Raw genomic sequence first — 16,698 nt, 5'->3', positions numbered from 1 at the left:
CCTGTGACTCCTCGCTAAAGGGAAGCTGGGAGGTGTCTTTGTCATGTGAGGACTTAACTGAAAACTTGTATGTTCTAGTTGAATGAAAATGGCAAAAACGGGTGCAAAATATAGGTCTTTGCAAAGAACACATTGGAAAAGACCCTGATTCTGGGAAAGACTGAAGGTAGGAAAAGAAGGGAACAGGAGCAGATGAGATGGTTGAATGGCATCACCAACTTGATGGACATGAGCTTGAGCAAGCTCCGGGAGTGGGTGATGGACAGGGAAGTCTGGTGGGCTACAGTCCATGGGGTCGCAAAGAGTTGGACACGACTGAGCAACTGAACTGAATCTGTTAGCACTATGAAGTGTATACTAATATTAAAGATGAAAGGTTTAATAGTTTATTATTTATCATTATACAGTACTTGTAGGTTGAAACCACTTGAGGTCTTCAGACAACATTGGCTATTTTAGAAGTATGATTGGGTAAACATTTAGAAAATTGGTTCAGTTCAGTCACTCAGTCGTGTCCAGCTCTTTGCGACCCCATGAACCGCAACATGCCAGGCCTCCCTGTCCATCACCAACTCCCAGAGTTTACCCAAACTACTGTCCATCAAGTCAATGATGCCATCCAACCTTCTCATCCTCTGTCGTCCCCTTCTCCTCCTGCCCTCAATCTTTCCCAGCATCAGAGTCTTTTCACGTGAGTCAGCTCTTCGCATCAGGTGGCCAGAATATTGGTTTCAGCTTCAACATCAGTCCTTCCAATGAACATCCAGAACTAATCTCCTTTAGGATGGACTGGTTGGATCTCTTTGCAGTCCAAGGGACTCTCAAGAGTCTTCTCCAACACCGCAGTTCAAAAGCATCAATTCTTCGGCGATCAGCTTTCTTCACCGTCCAACTCTCACATCCATACATGTTTACTGGAAAAACCATAGCCTTGAATAGACGGACCTTTGTTGGCAAAGCAATGTCTCTGCTTTTTAATATGCTGTCTAGGTTGGTCATAACTTTCCTTCCAAGGAGCAAGTGTCTTTTAATTTCATGGCTGCAGTCAGCATCTGCAGTGATTTTGGAGACCAAAAAAATAAAGTCAGCCACCATTTCCCCATCTATTTGCCATGAAGTGATGGGACCAGATGCCATGATCTCAGTTTTCTGAATGTTGATCTTGAAGCCAACTTTTTCACTCTCCTCTTTCACTTTCATCAAGAGGCTCTTTAGTTCTTCACTCTCTGCCATAAGGGTGGTGTCATCTGCATATCTGAGGTTATTGATATTTCTCCCGGCAATCTTGATTCCAGCTTGTGCTTCTTCCAGCCCAGCATTCCTCATGATGTACTCCGTGTATAAGTCAAATAAGCAGAGTGACAATATACAGACTTGACGTACTCCTTTTCCTATTTGGAACCAGTCTGTTTGTTGTTCCATGTCCAGGTCTAACTATTGCTTCCTGACCTGGATATAGGTTTCTCAAGAGGCAGGTCAGGTGGTCTGGTATTCCCATCTCTTGAAGAATTTTGCACAGTTTATTGTGATCCACACAGTCAAAGGCTTTGGCATAGTCAATGAAACAGAAATAGATGTTTTTCTGGAACTCTCTTGCTTTTTCCATGATCCAGCAGATGTTGGCAATTTGATCTCTGGTTCCTCTGCTTTTTCTAAAACCAGCTTGAACATCTGGAAGTTACCTGTTCACGTATTTTTGAAGCCTGGCTTGGGAGAATTTTGAGCATGGCTTCACTAGCATGTGAGATGAGTGCAATTGTGCAGTAGTTTGAGCATTCTTTGGCGTTGCCTTTCTTTGTGATTGGAGTGAAAACTGACCTTTTCCTAGCTGAGAAATATATTACAGATGAAGAATTAAATCTGATCTCTTTCAGGGATTTTGAATTCATCATTTAAAAAATAAATAGTGCCAGTTTTGCAGTGGCTGTGCTAATCACACAGAAATCTAGCCAGTAGCCTACCAAGCAACTGTTTCTTGATTCTCTGCACCTCACCTCCCCACCCTGCTTCCTTGCACCCTCGGTTCAGTTCAGTCGCTCAGTCGTGTCTGACTGTTTCCAGCCCCATGAATCACAGCACGCCAGGCCTCCCTGTCCATCACCAACTCCCAGAGTTCACTCAAACTCATGTCCATCGAGTTGGTGATGCCATCCAGCCATCTCATTCTCTGTCGTCCCCTTCTCCTCCCGCCCCCAATCCCTCCCAGCATCAGAGTCTTTTCCAGTGAGTCAACTCTTCGCATGAGGTGGCTAAAGTATTGGAGTTTCAGCTTTAGCATCAGTCCTTCCAGTGAACACCCAGGACTGATCTCCTTTAGAATGGACTGGTTGGATCTCCTTGCAGTTCAAGGGACTCTCAAGAGTCTTCTCCAGCACCACAGTTCAAAAGCATCAATTCTTCGGCGATCAGCTTTCTTCACAGTCCAACTCTCACATCCATACATGACCACTGGAAAAACCATAGCCTTGACTAGACGGACTTTTGTTGGCAAAGTAATGTCTCTGCTTTTGAATATGCTGTCTAGGTTGGTCATAACTTTCCTTCCAAGGAGTAAGTGTCTTTTAATTTTATGGCCGCAATCAGCATCTGCAGTCCCTACTTGATTTTAAATGTGTTCACAAGACTTTTTCCAAAGTATAGGGACTGGGGAGGTGTTTCTGAAACATAATTTGAACCCACCATTTCTTACCACAAGCTTTTATTTTTTAATACTCAGACTAATGTGGTGCAGAGTAATCATTTAGCTTACCCTCAATAAAGTATTTTATTCTGTACTAATCAATCTGGAGTTTATGAAGTTTTAAGAGATAAGATGAACTTTGGGTTGACTGTTTAGAAAGGAAAAACCATTTGTGTCAAAAAAAGAAATTCTGTTGTAACAAAATGGGGAACCTAAAAATGATCTTCCAGGATGTTAAACTTTTTATCAGTAAAATGAGAATTTTGAGCCAGCTTTTCCATGAATTGACTCTGTGTGAAAAGTAGGAGTAAGCTTTTGAGAGGATACATTTTAATCTTAAGAATGGAAGGATTATGAAGTTATCAGTGAAATTGTTGGCCTATTAAAAGTTAATGTGATATGGCCTAAAAATTAAATGCCTCAAGAAAAAAAAAAACATTTTCTTGCATTGTTCACCTGAAAACAGCAAAAAGCCCAGTGTTAAATTAAATTTGCACAATTACTGTCAGTTGTTCATCCTAAATATTTTCTCCATTCCTGATTTCTTCAGTGGCTTCCCTTGGTGACTCAGTGATAAAGAGTCCTCATGCCAATGCAGGAGACTTGGGTTCGACCCTGGGTCAGGAAGATGCCCTGGAAAAGGAAATGACAACCCACTCCAGTATTCTTGTCTAGTATGGACAGAGGAGCCTAGTTGGACTACAGTCCATGGGGTCGCTAAATGTTGGGACAGGACTTAGCGACTAAACCACAGCAGTTTTTTCAGTACTCACTTACCTGTGTCCTTTTCCTTTAAGATGTGAATTCCTTGAAATTAGGGCGCCTGTCATGTTCAATAGGAAATGTAAAACAGTGCTATATGGCACTGTTAACATATAATATTTCAGTATTTTTTTATAACTTAACGTATTATGTGCCAGTACTTTTTATTCTTGCTCTTTCCCTAGACTGTGAAATACAATGAATGTGGAGGAATACAAAAACCTCTTGCCTAAGTTTATTGCTCTCTCCCCCAGTAACACTTGGTAAGCACTAGTCTGGTTGCTGGAGTGTAAAGACAAGTTTCTCGCAGTCTCTCTAGAAGCCTGAAAAGGGTGGAGAGTTAGTAACAGGATGGAATCTCTGGGCCCTCAAATGGAATCACCTCCCTAGTAAGGGGAGGTTGTCAGTATCCAGGGTTTCACAAGGAATATCTTTTAACTATCCTAAGTATCTGTATCTTTATTGTAAACTTTACTCTTCATAACACCACAAAGTAGATTCTCGTCAGCTCTTTAACAGACGCTGAGATGATTCACGGAAGTGTTAAGTAGCTTGCTCAAGGTCACACAGTTGGTTCTTAGTAGGAAGCGGGTTAGATTAGCTTGGTTACAGCGCACCTTCGTCACTGTTCGTTTCAGTGTGTCTCCACGGTGAGCACCTCTGGAGATTATTATTCTCAGAAGGCTAAGGCTTAGACTCAAGGACTGAAGCAGCTTGCTCACAGACACAACTTTGTCTTTGGAATCTGAGCTCCAGGTAGGCTGGCTGCTGAGCCGGTAGTTTACTGTCGACTTACATGTTTAAGTTGCTCTCCGACTAGAGGCACAGAATTCATTTTGTTGCACTTTGATACCACCATGTTTACTGGTTAAAATACATGAATCCTGCCCCCACTGTCTTTTATATTTCTGCCACTCTATTCCAGAGTCTCGTGACATAATAGAATTTATTTCAGTGAAATTATTCACAGATGGAAGATATTGGAGGAAACAATATGTATATAACATAGCCCCTGCCTTCAGGGAGCTTGCTTTCTGTTTGGGAAAAATCAAAGTACGAAATTTGACCTAGAGCAAGAAAACAGGATGTATCTGCCTAGGTCTAAGTGGGTGAACTTATATACTGGAGACTTTAGAACAAGCTAAAATTGTCCATATAAAAAGAGATTTTGTTTGGGGGGCGAGGCCCCCAGACAGTGACAGTATGTTGTTACTATATGGTTTCATGCATGTCAGAATACTTGGATGTCTTTAATTTGACTTAAAACCATTTATATTTTTTAAAATAGCCAAGTGAATTTTTAGCACATTTTAGTATTTTAGTACAGTTATGTTAGGGTTATAGGTTTTTTCATAAATTGATAATGGGCTTTGTTGTTAAATTCTGGCTTTCTTGTTTATATTATGCTGGATTTTTTTTTTAATGTTCTGATAAATCAACTGACTTTAGTGTGTGAGGTAACACTATCCCTGACATACCTATTTAAAAATAACTTTGTTTGGGAATATTATTTCAGTAAATAGTATGTTCCTTTGTTACCTAAACTTTTCACAGGCATTTAGATTATTTGTCTTCTAAGATCACTTTTGCAGTCACCAGGTATTATAGGTTGCAGAACTCTTAGACAAGAGTGTATGCGTACAGTCAGTGGAAGCAGAGTAGATTAGAAAGAGCATGTGTTTACAATTAGGTGCTTTACTAATTTGCCAACTATGTATATCATAGTTTCTAAGTCTGTTTTTTCTCTCTACATATGGGAATGTAGCAAGGCCATTGTGAATATTAAATGAGAATGTAACATCTAGTGTCACCAATGTTCAGGAATAGCTATTACGTTTATTAATAAAAATGCTGGTTGGCAGATGAAAGAACAAAGATTGGGGAGGAATCATAGTATTTTCTTTGTCATTTTTCTGTGGGAAAATAACCCTATCCTTGAGTAAACCAAGAAACGGGTGGGAAACAGAGAAAGCCAACTATAAATTGGTTGTTTTTGACACTTGTTTGTAACTTCAGGATAATTTTATAGGGAGGGAGAAGATTCTTTGCTTTGTGTTATCCCTTTACCTTTTGGCATATAGATAATTCACTACCAAGGACTTGAAACAATAGATTTATGTAGCTATTTAACAGATTTTAAGGCTTTGTTCCACATCCAGAGGGGAAGACAGTATTATTTCTTTTGTGAAATTCAAGTGTTCAGTAGAATTTTACGATTAGAATTTCTCCAATATGGGATTTTCATTTTTCTCTTTCAAAATATGATTTGGTTGACTAAATTTAACTACTCAGAAATTGTTAGTAAATCTTAAATTTCTTTTGTTTAAACTTGTTTACATTCTTGAAAATAACATACATCTAGTAGATTAAAAATGGTCTTGAGGAAATAGGAAGAAAACCTTGGGCTTATGGTATTTATGTTCTCATAAAGTGCTCCTCCATCTCTAGTTCTTTTATGGGTTCACTGCAGACATTCTCACTACAGCTGTCACTATAGGGTTAAACATTTGCTATATTGTAACATACGAAAGCAGTTAAACTGTTTGGAATTGTTTACTTGCTAAAACCAGTGTTAGTCAGCAGAGGCAGTACACCAGATTTCCTTGTGGCTTTTAGTGGAAAATGTTAAAAGCGCACTTATTTTTCAGTTATAGAATTTTTTAGTTTGATCTGGATTAGTCACAGAACTGGCATGAACCTTCTAATTGTGAAGGCTGTCCAAACGCACTGTTTTTTTCTCCTGCTGGAGGAAGTCACATCCGGAGCAGTAGCTCAGCTCTCTGGTAAGTGAAACATGTGAGCATTACTAGGCATTTCACCCTGCGGTTCTGCAGTCCGTGCTCTTCAGACTCTTGCTCAGTTGGAATGCTTCTGTGGGGCCGATCCGGAGGTTCTCTATTTTTTAAGGACCTACTACTCATTTGGAGGTGTCAGTGGCAGTTTGCAAGATCATATGAGGAACAGGAAAGCATCTGAAATCCTCTGGAAAGGAAAACTGTAGCGGTTTTCACAGTGGAAGGAAACTATATTGGCACAGAGGCAGATGACTGAATAAAGTAGTTGGCTCAGAGAAGATGCACAGTCTGCTGTTTTTTCCTCTGAATGAAGACTCTTTGATGGAAGCTGCATTCATGTGGAGATCAAAGAAAACACTGGAGTGATAAACTACTGGAGTTCTCTCCCTCTCTTTTTTAAAAATGAAAAGCCTGAAGCCGTAGTTTGAGCTCAGATGCCTCCTACTTCCTTCGCAGCCTGCCTGTTCCGTTCGGATTCTCCGCTAACACGTTTCTGCTTGGTGCCTGTGCCCTTTACTGGAGCAGCCACAGACCACTGCCTGATGGAGGAAGAATGAACACTGCTTTTCCTGTGCTGTCGATGGAGATAAAGCTAACTGTTTCTTCTCTTATGTGGCATATCTGGATTAATCAAGCCGTATTCTAGTACCAAGAGTCCTATTGTCTCTTGTGGTCTGACTCACTGCATGTAAATGTACTGCAGCTTTGCTATTAATGCAGTGTTGTTTTTTTTTCCTTCTCAAACACAGAAAGAATTGTCAACCTCTGAGCAACGTTTTGAGAGCTCTAGCTGTATTTTTTTTTTTTTCTTTTCTGGATAGTATCTGTATTAAACCAGTGAAGCTGAAGAAATGAAGACAAATTAGAAGTGGAAACTGAATAGTGAGATTTTATATTTTATTTTCGATGATAAGCAAGCCAGCTGCTGGTAACTATGACCTTGCAGGCAGGAGTGGGTATAGCTGTGATCATCTGTCTCAGCACTTGCTTCTCATCTTATTCTGTTGTGTGTGGTGCTGTCACCCAAACAGTGATCTTTTTATGCAAGTGAATTTCTGTAAAACAGAGTAGTAATATGACTATTTTGGTAGCGGAAAAATATTTTTAAATGAGCTTGTTCCGAACTCAGTTTTAGTTCTTGACATGTTGATGTGAAATTTCTTTTAAGCTTTACAGTAACTGAACAGAAAATAATAGAATTTGGAATTTTTATTTTTAGGAAGTTATGTAGTTATAATTTTAAGCTTTGGTTTTTCTGATAGTACTTATTAACTTTAAAAACACCAGCTGTGCTTTTTAAAGAATGATTCTAAGTGCTGTATAGAAGAGGAGGAAAAACTGCTTGTGCTCTTCCAACTGTGGCTTTTATCACATAGCTTAGAACTCAGTTTTTTAAAAGAACGAATGAGTCGAGTGTGTATTGTTGTTTTGGAGGAGGTAGAAGATGAGTCTCCTGCATTCATTTCTAAATTGCCACAGGAAAATAAATCCCTGCATACTCCACCTTCGGGAAATGTATTGGTAAGATACGAGAGTTTATATGTTTACTATCTTTTACTGAACTAGCAGGGTAAACTTTATTTTTTAAGAATAAATGCAAGTTAATTTCCACTAGTTTCATTAAAAACCCAAGTGAAAGCAATATAGATGTGTGAGTGTGATGTAATATTACTTGTGTATAAATGCACACATTTCCTATTTCACTTTTTCAGATGTGTAGATAACATTTCAGATTTTATCTCTTAATCTCTTAAAATGAGTTTAAAAAATAATTTGAGGATAGCAGGCTACAGCACCCATGTTTCAGGTTTTACTTTGTGGTTTTAGAAACTGAGTAGCAAGTATGAGGAACTGTATGTTTTAGGAAAGTTGACTGTTGCCAGCAACACCGAGGCACAGCCTTCTTTCTCTGTAGTGAATTTTATATATTTACATGCAGGGCTGTTACAGAAAAAGAATCAGACTTCATCTTTAATTTTATTTTTAAAGCTTTGTCAATTAACTTTTTCTTTGAGAGTATAATGTGATACCTTATCAGAGAGGCTATATCGTTAATTAAGAACTTGTTATATTTAGACATGCATGTGTCTGCCTCTGGATGTTACTCAGATTTACAGTAAGTTTTGGTCTTTGAATAGTAGTGATTTTCATCACCTGTCAGGTTTTCTCTGGATTTTTATCTTTACACATGTAATGCTAACTCATGCAAATTATTCTGGTGCCCGAAACAGAACTGTTGAAGGAGGCCTTCCTCTGTGGGCTCCTTGTCAAACTGCTTGTTTGACGAGTTGTGTCCTGCACGTATGTGTTGAGATGTCTCACTTGTATTTATTTGGAAGATACTTTCTTTTTACCATCTGTATAAACAAAAAGTTTCCACTCATATAAAATATAATTATGCTTATTATACTACCTAATTTTGGTAATATGAAATTGATTTTTTTTAAATTAGGCATACTCTTTTTTTCCAAGGAGGAATCTTGTACTTTTATATGACTTGACTTCATGAAACTTGGTTCATGTCAAAAGCCAAGTGATTATTGTTGTGATAGGGAAGACAAATTTTGGAATTAAAAGTTATGTGGAAATAGCTTTAGAATCATCCATGTGGTGTGATTAATGTTTTTATTACTCTCTTGTATTTTAGCCCTCACTGGTGCAAGCTATATTTAATGGAGATCCTGATGAAGTTCGAGCACTAATATTTAAGAAAGAAGATGTTAACTTTCAGGTAAAACAGTTTCACTGATACCAGCCTTGAAGCATACTTTTCTGGAGTTGATGATTTTTGTTAAAAGACCTAACACAGTTCTGTAAGTTTTTCTAAGCAAAGGTAGAAAGGTCTTGAGTCAAAAAGGAAAGGACTAGACGTGTATATTCAGGGTAATTACTAAAACCTAGGACAACTAGGAGTCAGTGAAGGATTTTTGTTCCCCCAACCTTTTACTTTGAAATTTTTCATAGAAAAGTTGAAAAACTTACTTGAATACCCATATAACCTCCAGCATTGATAACATTTGCCGTATTTGCTTTCTCTCCATATTTACACGTTATATTTATACTACACATATATTTATTCCTTTCTTTTTCTGAATCCCATTTGAAAGTAAGTTATAGACATGACACTTCACTGTTAAATATTCAGATGAGGATTCTTTTTTGTAAACTTAAAATAAGAGACATGTCTTAAATTTATAATATATCTAACTTGGTTCTGAGGTCAAATTTGCTTTCTGTTAAGTAATCATGGTAAACGTTATTCACAAAGATGCATCTGTTTGGGTATTGCAGTAAATAAAAGCATTGTTTGAAAGTTCTTCAGACTTTTAAAGATACAGTGGATTTAACATTCAGGACTGACATGAGGGACAGTTTTGGAAAGACTGGGTATGTAGATAATTCTGTGTATGTTTCTCCAGTGGCGAAACTTTTTAATTTACTAAGCTGAGGTGGGTGAAAATATATAATTAACTGTAGTACAATCAAATTTTTTACTGTATATATTTTTTTACTGGAAGTTAATATTTTCAGTATCTTTTTCGTACGTGATTCAGTTCTCTGAGTGATGGAGAGTAGGGAGAAGTTGTGATTCATAAGGTCCCTATAGCAACAGCAAAACAGATGACCTGGAATTGATTGGCCAGTTCTAAGAAAGCCGTGTTCTGACAGCTCATCTCCATCTCTCATCTTTCCCCTGTTATTTTGGACAGTGCTACTTGATGTTAAGTAGATATAAGAAGTATCTTTATTTTTAAAGGTTGAATTAACTGGGTAAATTTGAATCTTGAGCTAAAATGATTCATCCTCACATTCTAAAATGTAACCAAAATGCTATCATTACACTTTTCACTTAAACATTGTGTTCAAGTTTATATTTATTGGAAACATTTACCTCATTCAGGATTTATTTTAAATGAAGTGCTGGTTACTTTATATAATTGGGGTGTCCTGGAGAGTACACTCAAGACAAAATAATGGTAGGGGTATACACTTAGGAGAAGCAGAAAAAGGCATTCTGTTCTATTGAACATGTTGTTTTTTGTTTGTTTTAAACAGAACTAACACATCTCACCTTGTTAAGGAAGTTTGGTCTATAATCCTACTAACCATGGTTAATATCTCTATCATCATAAAGCCTCATTATAGCCAACTGCTTTTCTGCTATAATAATCAATTTTTTTGATTATTTTTTTCTTGATTAAGAATTTAAAATTCTAAATTTTAAAAGTTTTATGCTCAGAAGATTGTTTTTGAGAATCAGTTTATTCCACTGATGTCCTTAGAAAACTGTTCTGTCTGTAACTAGTGTGTGACCTCTTAACTTTTATAACTTTTAGTCTCTACTTTTCTCCTTATAGATTCCTTTCTTTGCTTACTTTTAAAATATTGTTTCTTAACATCTGCTAGCTTGATCTCTTGTCTGAAACGAAACCATGCTTGGAACTAAAAGCTTGGTTAGTGTTTCAAATCAGTAGACCCTTCTTAAGGGTGACTTTGTCTTTAATGATGCATGGGATTTTGACAATATTTTTATGGTTCCTTTTCTCTTGTGATTCTTGATAGTTGACAGTATTGTCATCATCATATTTGTTAAGTCTTTGGCCATTCTTCTAATTTAGGGTGGCATTTTTTTCCCCCTTATTTTTATCCTCTATGATAAAGGAATTGCATAGGATTTTAAGAGGCGGGTCTGTATGTTTGTAATAAAACTTACACTGTTCTGTAATATAAAACCTCCTCATTCTAGATAGCTAATAAAATATTTTTAAGCTTTATGTCAGTGCAACAGTGGTGTTTTCTAAAATAATTTATTCAAATGAGTATTTGAGAATGACATCTTTTTGAAACTTACATTTTTAAAAGTTATTTTTGTACTTAGAATGGGTATAAGAGTTCAGATTTGTCTCTATACTGTTATATAAACATTGTTACTAATTTAGGTTAGCTTCTTGAGTCATATCCTGAAGTATTGAATACTATGGACCACTAAATAGCATCTTTCTTAGTAATGTATCTAACTGATTTTTTCAAAACTGATATAAAATATTATGCATTCATATAATTTTGTCTGAGAAGGAAGTCTTTTATTGTAGAAGCTCCCTGAGATGATTTCACTAGAAAGTATGGGAGTTTTCTTTTTGGAGACTTTGGCCCACAAGTGGTTGACTATCTGAGTAAATACAGGAATTTGTTGCTTATACAGGAATTTAGTCCAGAACAGGGTGTTTGGGGGTTGGTTAAGACAGTAATATCATGGCCCTGGGTGAGCTTCTCTGTGAGACTCTTGGCTGGATGAAACGCAAGCTGGAATCAGGATCACCAGGAAAAATACCAGTGACCTCTTACATGCAGATGACACCACCCTAATGGCAGAAAGCGAAGAGAAAGTAAAGAGCCTCTTGATGAAAGTGAAAGAGGAGAGTGAAAAGCTGGCATAAAACTCAAAAAACAAAGATCATTGCATCTGGTCCCATCCCTTCATGGCAAATAGATAGGGAAACAGTGAGAGACTTTTTTTCTTGGGCTCTAAAATCACTGAGGATGGTGACTGCAGCCATGAAATTAAAAGACCCTTGCTTCTTGGAAGAAAAGCTATGGCAAACCTAGATAGCATATTAAAAAGCAGAGTCATCACTTTGCTGACAAAGGTCGGTATAATCAAGCTATGATTCTTCCATTAGTGATATACGTATGTGAGAGCTGGACCATAATAAAGAAGGCTGAGCACTGAAGAATTGATGCTTTTGAACTGTGGTGCTGGAGAAGACTCTTAACAGTCCCTTGGGCAGCAAGGAGATCCAACCAGTCCATCCTAAAGGAAATCACCCTGAATATTCACTGGAAGGACTAATGCTGAAGCTAAAGCTTCAGTATTCTGGCCAGGCCAGCTGATGCATTGGAAAAGACCTTAATGCTGGGAAGATTGAGGGTAGAAATAGAAAAGGGTGACAGGATAAGATGGTTGGATGGCATATTGACTTAATGGCTGTAAGTTTGAACAAACTGGGAGAAAATGAAGGACAGGGAAGCCTGGTGTGCTGCAGTTCATGGGGTCGCAAAGAGTTGAATATGACTGAGCGACTGAACAGCAACAATGTAAAGAACAGTTTACAGGATTGTTATTTGAACAGGAATATAATTTGAAAGGCCTAAGTGTTTCTGTCTTCTTACCCTTATTGTGAAAGTCGCTCAGTTGTGTCCGACTCTTTGTGACCCCATGGACCCTACAGTCATGGAATTCTCCAGGCCAGAATACTGGAGTGGGTAGCCTTTCCTCTTCTCCAGGGGATCATCGCAACCCAGGAATCAAACCCAGGTCTCCCGCATTGCAGGCAGATTCTTTACCAGCTGAGCCACAAATCCGTTTTACTCTTTAGAACTCACTTTTCTTTTCTGTAAAATGTGTAGGTTTATATTAATGGCCTTCATGGTTTTTATCACACCCAGACTTGCGAGGCTCTAAAAATTCCAGATGAATGATCTCCTGCTTTTGTCCAGAAGTTTTCATTTGTGTTTTCAGATTTATATGGCAATAATAATAATACCTTTCCCTAGTATTATCAGAATTTAATGCCATATTATGGAGCCCAAATAATTTGAAATATTAATTACACATTTCAGAGAAAAGGTATGACTTTATTAGAAAATTTTCCACAAGCAGGAATTGTTTTTTTCTATGCACAATGATATAAATTGGTGTTAATTATAAAGTTTGTATTTCAGAGGCAGTGGTGTGCCTAAACCTTTTTATGGTTACTTGCTGTAATTCACACAACAATCTTGTAAAGTTGGTAGGTTTACATTTCCATCCCAGCAATAGGTGACAAAACTAAAACTCAGGAAGTGTTTAGCAGAACAGGAATTTGAACCTATGTAGATGTGACAGAACCTGGGGAAATTAAAAAGTAAATTGGAGATATTTGTTTCTTTTGCCAAATAGTGCCATAAAACAGTAATGGTTTAAAAAATTTTCCCCTAAAAGTTATGTCCACATTCTGTATACAAATGTAATCCTAAATTTCATAATCAAATACTGCTAAATTTTAGCATTGCAAATGAGTAAATAAACAAGCCTCCCCTAGTGCCATGGTTTTTGGCTGGATAAAAATGTCATTCAAAGTAGCATCAAACCAGGGGTGATTCTAATCCAGCCAGCAGTGCCTTTAGTGTTTGAATCAGAGGAGTCTTAGACTATGAATTCTGTGACTGTGACCCTTTTTAAACTCAGAAGAGCTGATTTAAGAATTCTGTCTATGGGGTTACACAGAGTTGGACAACTGAAGTGACTTAGCAGCAGCAGCAGTAGATCTTGCCTGTATCATATAAGCTTGATAATTTTGAAGATGCTACCTTGTATATTTTGCATATTGGTTTCTAAATTTGGATGTACTTTTTTATTGAAAATTTTTTGGGATTGATTTTGCCAAAGTAGTCTTAAAAATACTGACACCTGTTAAGCTTTCAAAAATACTTTCTGGGATCAGGAAATGATGTTGCTTTTACTCTGTCAGATGAAGCTGTTCGGCAAATACATACATGTACATATATGTGTGTATGTACATCACACGAGCCGATCATTTGTTTTCAGTATTACTGTAATAAGATTGTTGGCAGTTCACACAAAGTAGTAAACCCTATGTTTACATAAGGTGCCTGAATTCCACCCACCCTCATTCTTCAGTGTTCTCCAGCCTTTTCTAGAAATTACCAAGAAGTGCCCTAATCTTTAATAAATCTTTCTGGTGACCACGTGTTGCCTCTGCTGGCTCTCAGTACACCAAGCTGTTCGTGTTCTGGAAGAGGTTGTTAACAGCCTCCTGTCTCAGTTACTTGAGGTTATTACGTGTACGCTGTCCCCAAAACGTATCTGTGTGCCTAGTCTTTTGCAGCTCTTCACACTAGTTAGTATTGGAGTCCCCAGCCCCCAGCTCATCTCACGTGTGCCCACACAGTTCCCGGCTGGCTCCCACTTAAAACAGGGAAGGACTGGAGAGAAGAGCCCGCTTAGCCTCCGCCCTTAAGAGGGTCACCTGCAATTTCTCCGTCCCTAAACACACTTCTCCTCTGTTCTTGCTAGTGCTCCTAGGCGTCAGCCTCAGACTTTCAAATTTTCTTTACCAGTGTTCAGCTTTCCTCCAGGATCCATAAATGAGCATATGTTCCATGTCGTCGTCTGTGAATGTCTTATTATGATAGTCCTGAAACAAAGTTTTGTCCAATGAAACCAGCTGTTTTTGCAGCTAGCAACTGATGGTGACTTATCTCTATATTCCACTAACTGTTTTTTATTTAACGTATGTTTCCCCATTTTTCCTTTTTTTTGTTTATCCCCAGTGTATTTGGAGAATTAGTCCATACTAGCCTAGAGAGTGGAGAAGGCAATGGCAAGCCACTCCAGTACTCTTGCCTAGAAAATCCCATGGATGGAGGAACCTGGTAGGCTGTCGTCTGTGGGGTCGCTAAGGGTCGGACACGACTGAGCAACTTCACTTTCACTTTTCACTTTCACACATTGGAGAAGGAAATGGCAACCCACTCCAGTGTTCTTGCCTGGAGAATCCCAGGGACGGGGGAGCCTGGTGGGCTGCCGTCTCTGGGGTCGCACAGGGTCAGACACGGCTGAAGTGACGCAGCAGCAGCAGCGGACTCCAGAGAGCGTCCTTGTTCCTTACATTCACATAGTTCTGTGTTTATAAGAATTTATTTAATCAGTCCCCCTCTTAGAGGACATTTGACTTATTTTTAGTCTTGCTGATTGGTAATAAATGAGATAAATTCACCAAGTAAAGAATTCTGATGAGCAGGCATAATTTTTATTTAATTAAATTTTATTTTTTAAGTGAAAGGTTTATTTAGGGAGATAAATACTCCACAGATGGGGCTTCCCTGGTGACTTAGTGGTAAAGAATCTGCCTGCAGTGCAGGAGACGTGGGTTTAGTCCCTGGGTCCGGAAGATCATCTGGAGGAGGAAATGACAACCCACTCCAGTATTCTTGCCTGGAAAGTCCCATGGGCAGAGGAGCCTCGTGGGCTACGGTCCATGGGATTGCAGAGTCGGACACGACTGAGCACATGTGCACACACGCTTCATAGACAGAGTGAGGCTGACTCGGAAGGTGAGCGCGTGCCAGCAAAGCTTTCACAATGTTGGGGTTTATCCTGAGTAATTATGAATATATTGTCCGCTTCCCTAACAGACCAAATGCCCTGTAAGTTCTTTGTCTGAAGCAGTTTTAACGGACATGTTTATGGACGTTGGCGGTAGATAGATAATGATAATTACATAGCAGACGTGTCATAGACTGTGTTCTGAATTTCAGACTGAGCTGAACTTGCTAATTGCTCTGATAAGGCTCAGTTAGTGCCTCAGTCTGCTTTTACATTTTATTGAGATACAGTTGACATGCAGTAAGTTACATATATTTGAAGCGTACAATTTTATAAGTTTTGATATGGGTGTATGCCTGTGAAACCGTCACCACAGTCAAGATCGTTAACATTCCCATCATTCTCAAAAGATTCTGTTTGCCCCTGACCTCTGGTCTACTTTGTGTCACTATGGATTAACTTGAATGCTTTATACAATAGGTCCTTTTGTCTAGCTCCTTTAACTCAGCATAACTATTCTGAGATTATCCATCTTGAGGCATATGCTAATAGTGCATTACTTTCTGTTGCTGAATAGTATTCATTTGTACAGATATACACAATTTGTTTATCCACTCACCTTTTGATAGAGTTTGAGGGATTTTTTTTATTTGTTACAAATAAAGCTGCTGTAAAGGTATGTCTATAAGTCTTTGTATGAACATACGCTTTCCTTTCTCTTGGGTAAGTATCTGGTGGCAGAATGGTCGGACCATATGGTAGGTGTATGTTTCACTTTTTAAGAAACTGCCAGCTGTCTCCAAACTGGTTCAACCATTATACATTCCCGCCAGCAGGACCTGAGAATTCCAATTTTTTCCACATCCTACCAATGTTTGGTATGATTAGTGTTTTCTAATCTTAAACATTCTAATAGATGAGTATCTCACTGTAGCTTTGATTTACATTTCTGAGATAACTCATGATGTTGAGCATCTTTTCATTGCTCCTAGGGAGTCTTTATATCCTTTCGGAAATGTCTTTTCAAATGATTTTGGTAATATTTTGTCTTACTAGACAGTTTCTTACTCTTGAGTTTTGAGAGCTCTTTATATGTTCTGAACACAAATCCTCAGTCTGTGGCTTTATTTTCACTCTTATGGGTGTTTTTGGAGAGCAGAGGTTTAAAAGTTTGATGACATCCAGTTTATCAATTTATTCTTTTATGGATTTTGGTTTTGGTGATCCGTCAAAAAAAAATCTCTATCTCAGTGTCACAGACTTTTCTCCTATCTTCTGAAAGTTTTGTTGTTCTTCATTCACTGAGTCATGCCCGACTCTTTGTGACCCCATGAACTGTAGCACTCCAGGCT

The 16,698-nt window shown here is 38.2% G+C and overlaps 1 protein-coding gene across 4 annotated transcripts in view; it reads left to right on the top strand.

Annotated features, from left to right (window-relative positions):
* The window catches only part of ANKRD28 (ankyrin repeat domain 28), a 222,136-nt gene that overhangs the window by 84,563 nt on the left and 120,875 nt on the right, over positions 1-16,698 (top strand). The window contains exons 1-2 of one of the 4 annotated variants that reach the window (XM_088835279.1): positions 6,089-7,758; positions 8,885-8,968. In XM_088835279.1, the coding sequence (XP_088691405.1) occupies positions 7,642-7,758; positions 8,885-8,968 (201 nt within the window). In that variant the 5' untranslated portion in view covers positions 6,089-7,641. Of the gene's footprint in view, positions 1-6,088; positions 7,759-8,884; positions 8,969-16,698 lie in introns of those variants that run through there. The other 3 variants (XM_055416703.2, XM_055416732.2, XM_055416713.2) reach the window with 3 other exon arrangements.

The sequence above is a fragment of the Moschus berezovskii genome, chromosome 1, assembly GCF_049115385.1.
Source record: "Moschus berezovskii isolate FMDL1 chromosome 1, NW_MosBer_1.0, whole genome shotgun sequence".
NCBI lineage: Eukaryota > Metazoa > Chordata > Mammalia > Artiodactyla > Moschidae > Moschus > Moschus berezovskii.
This window is presented reverse-complemented; position numbering and strand designations above follow the sequence as displayed.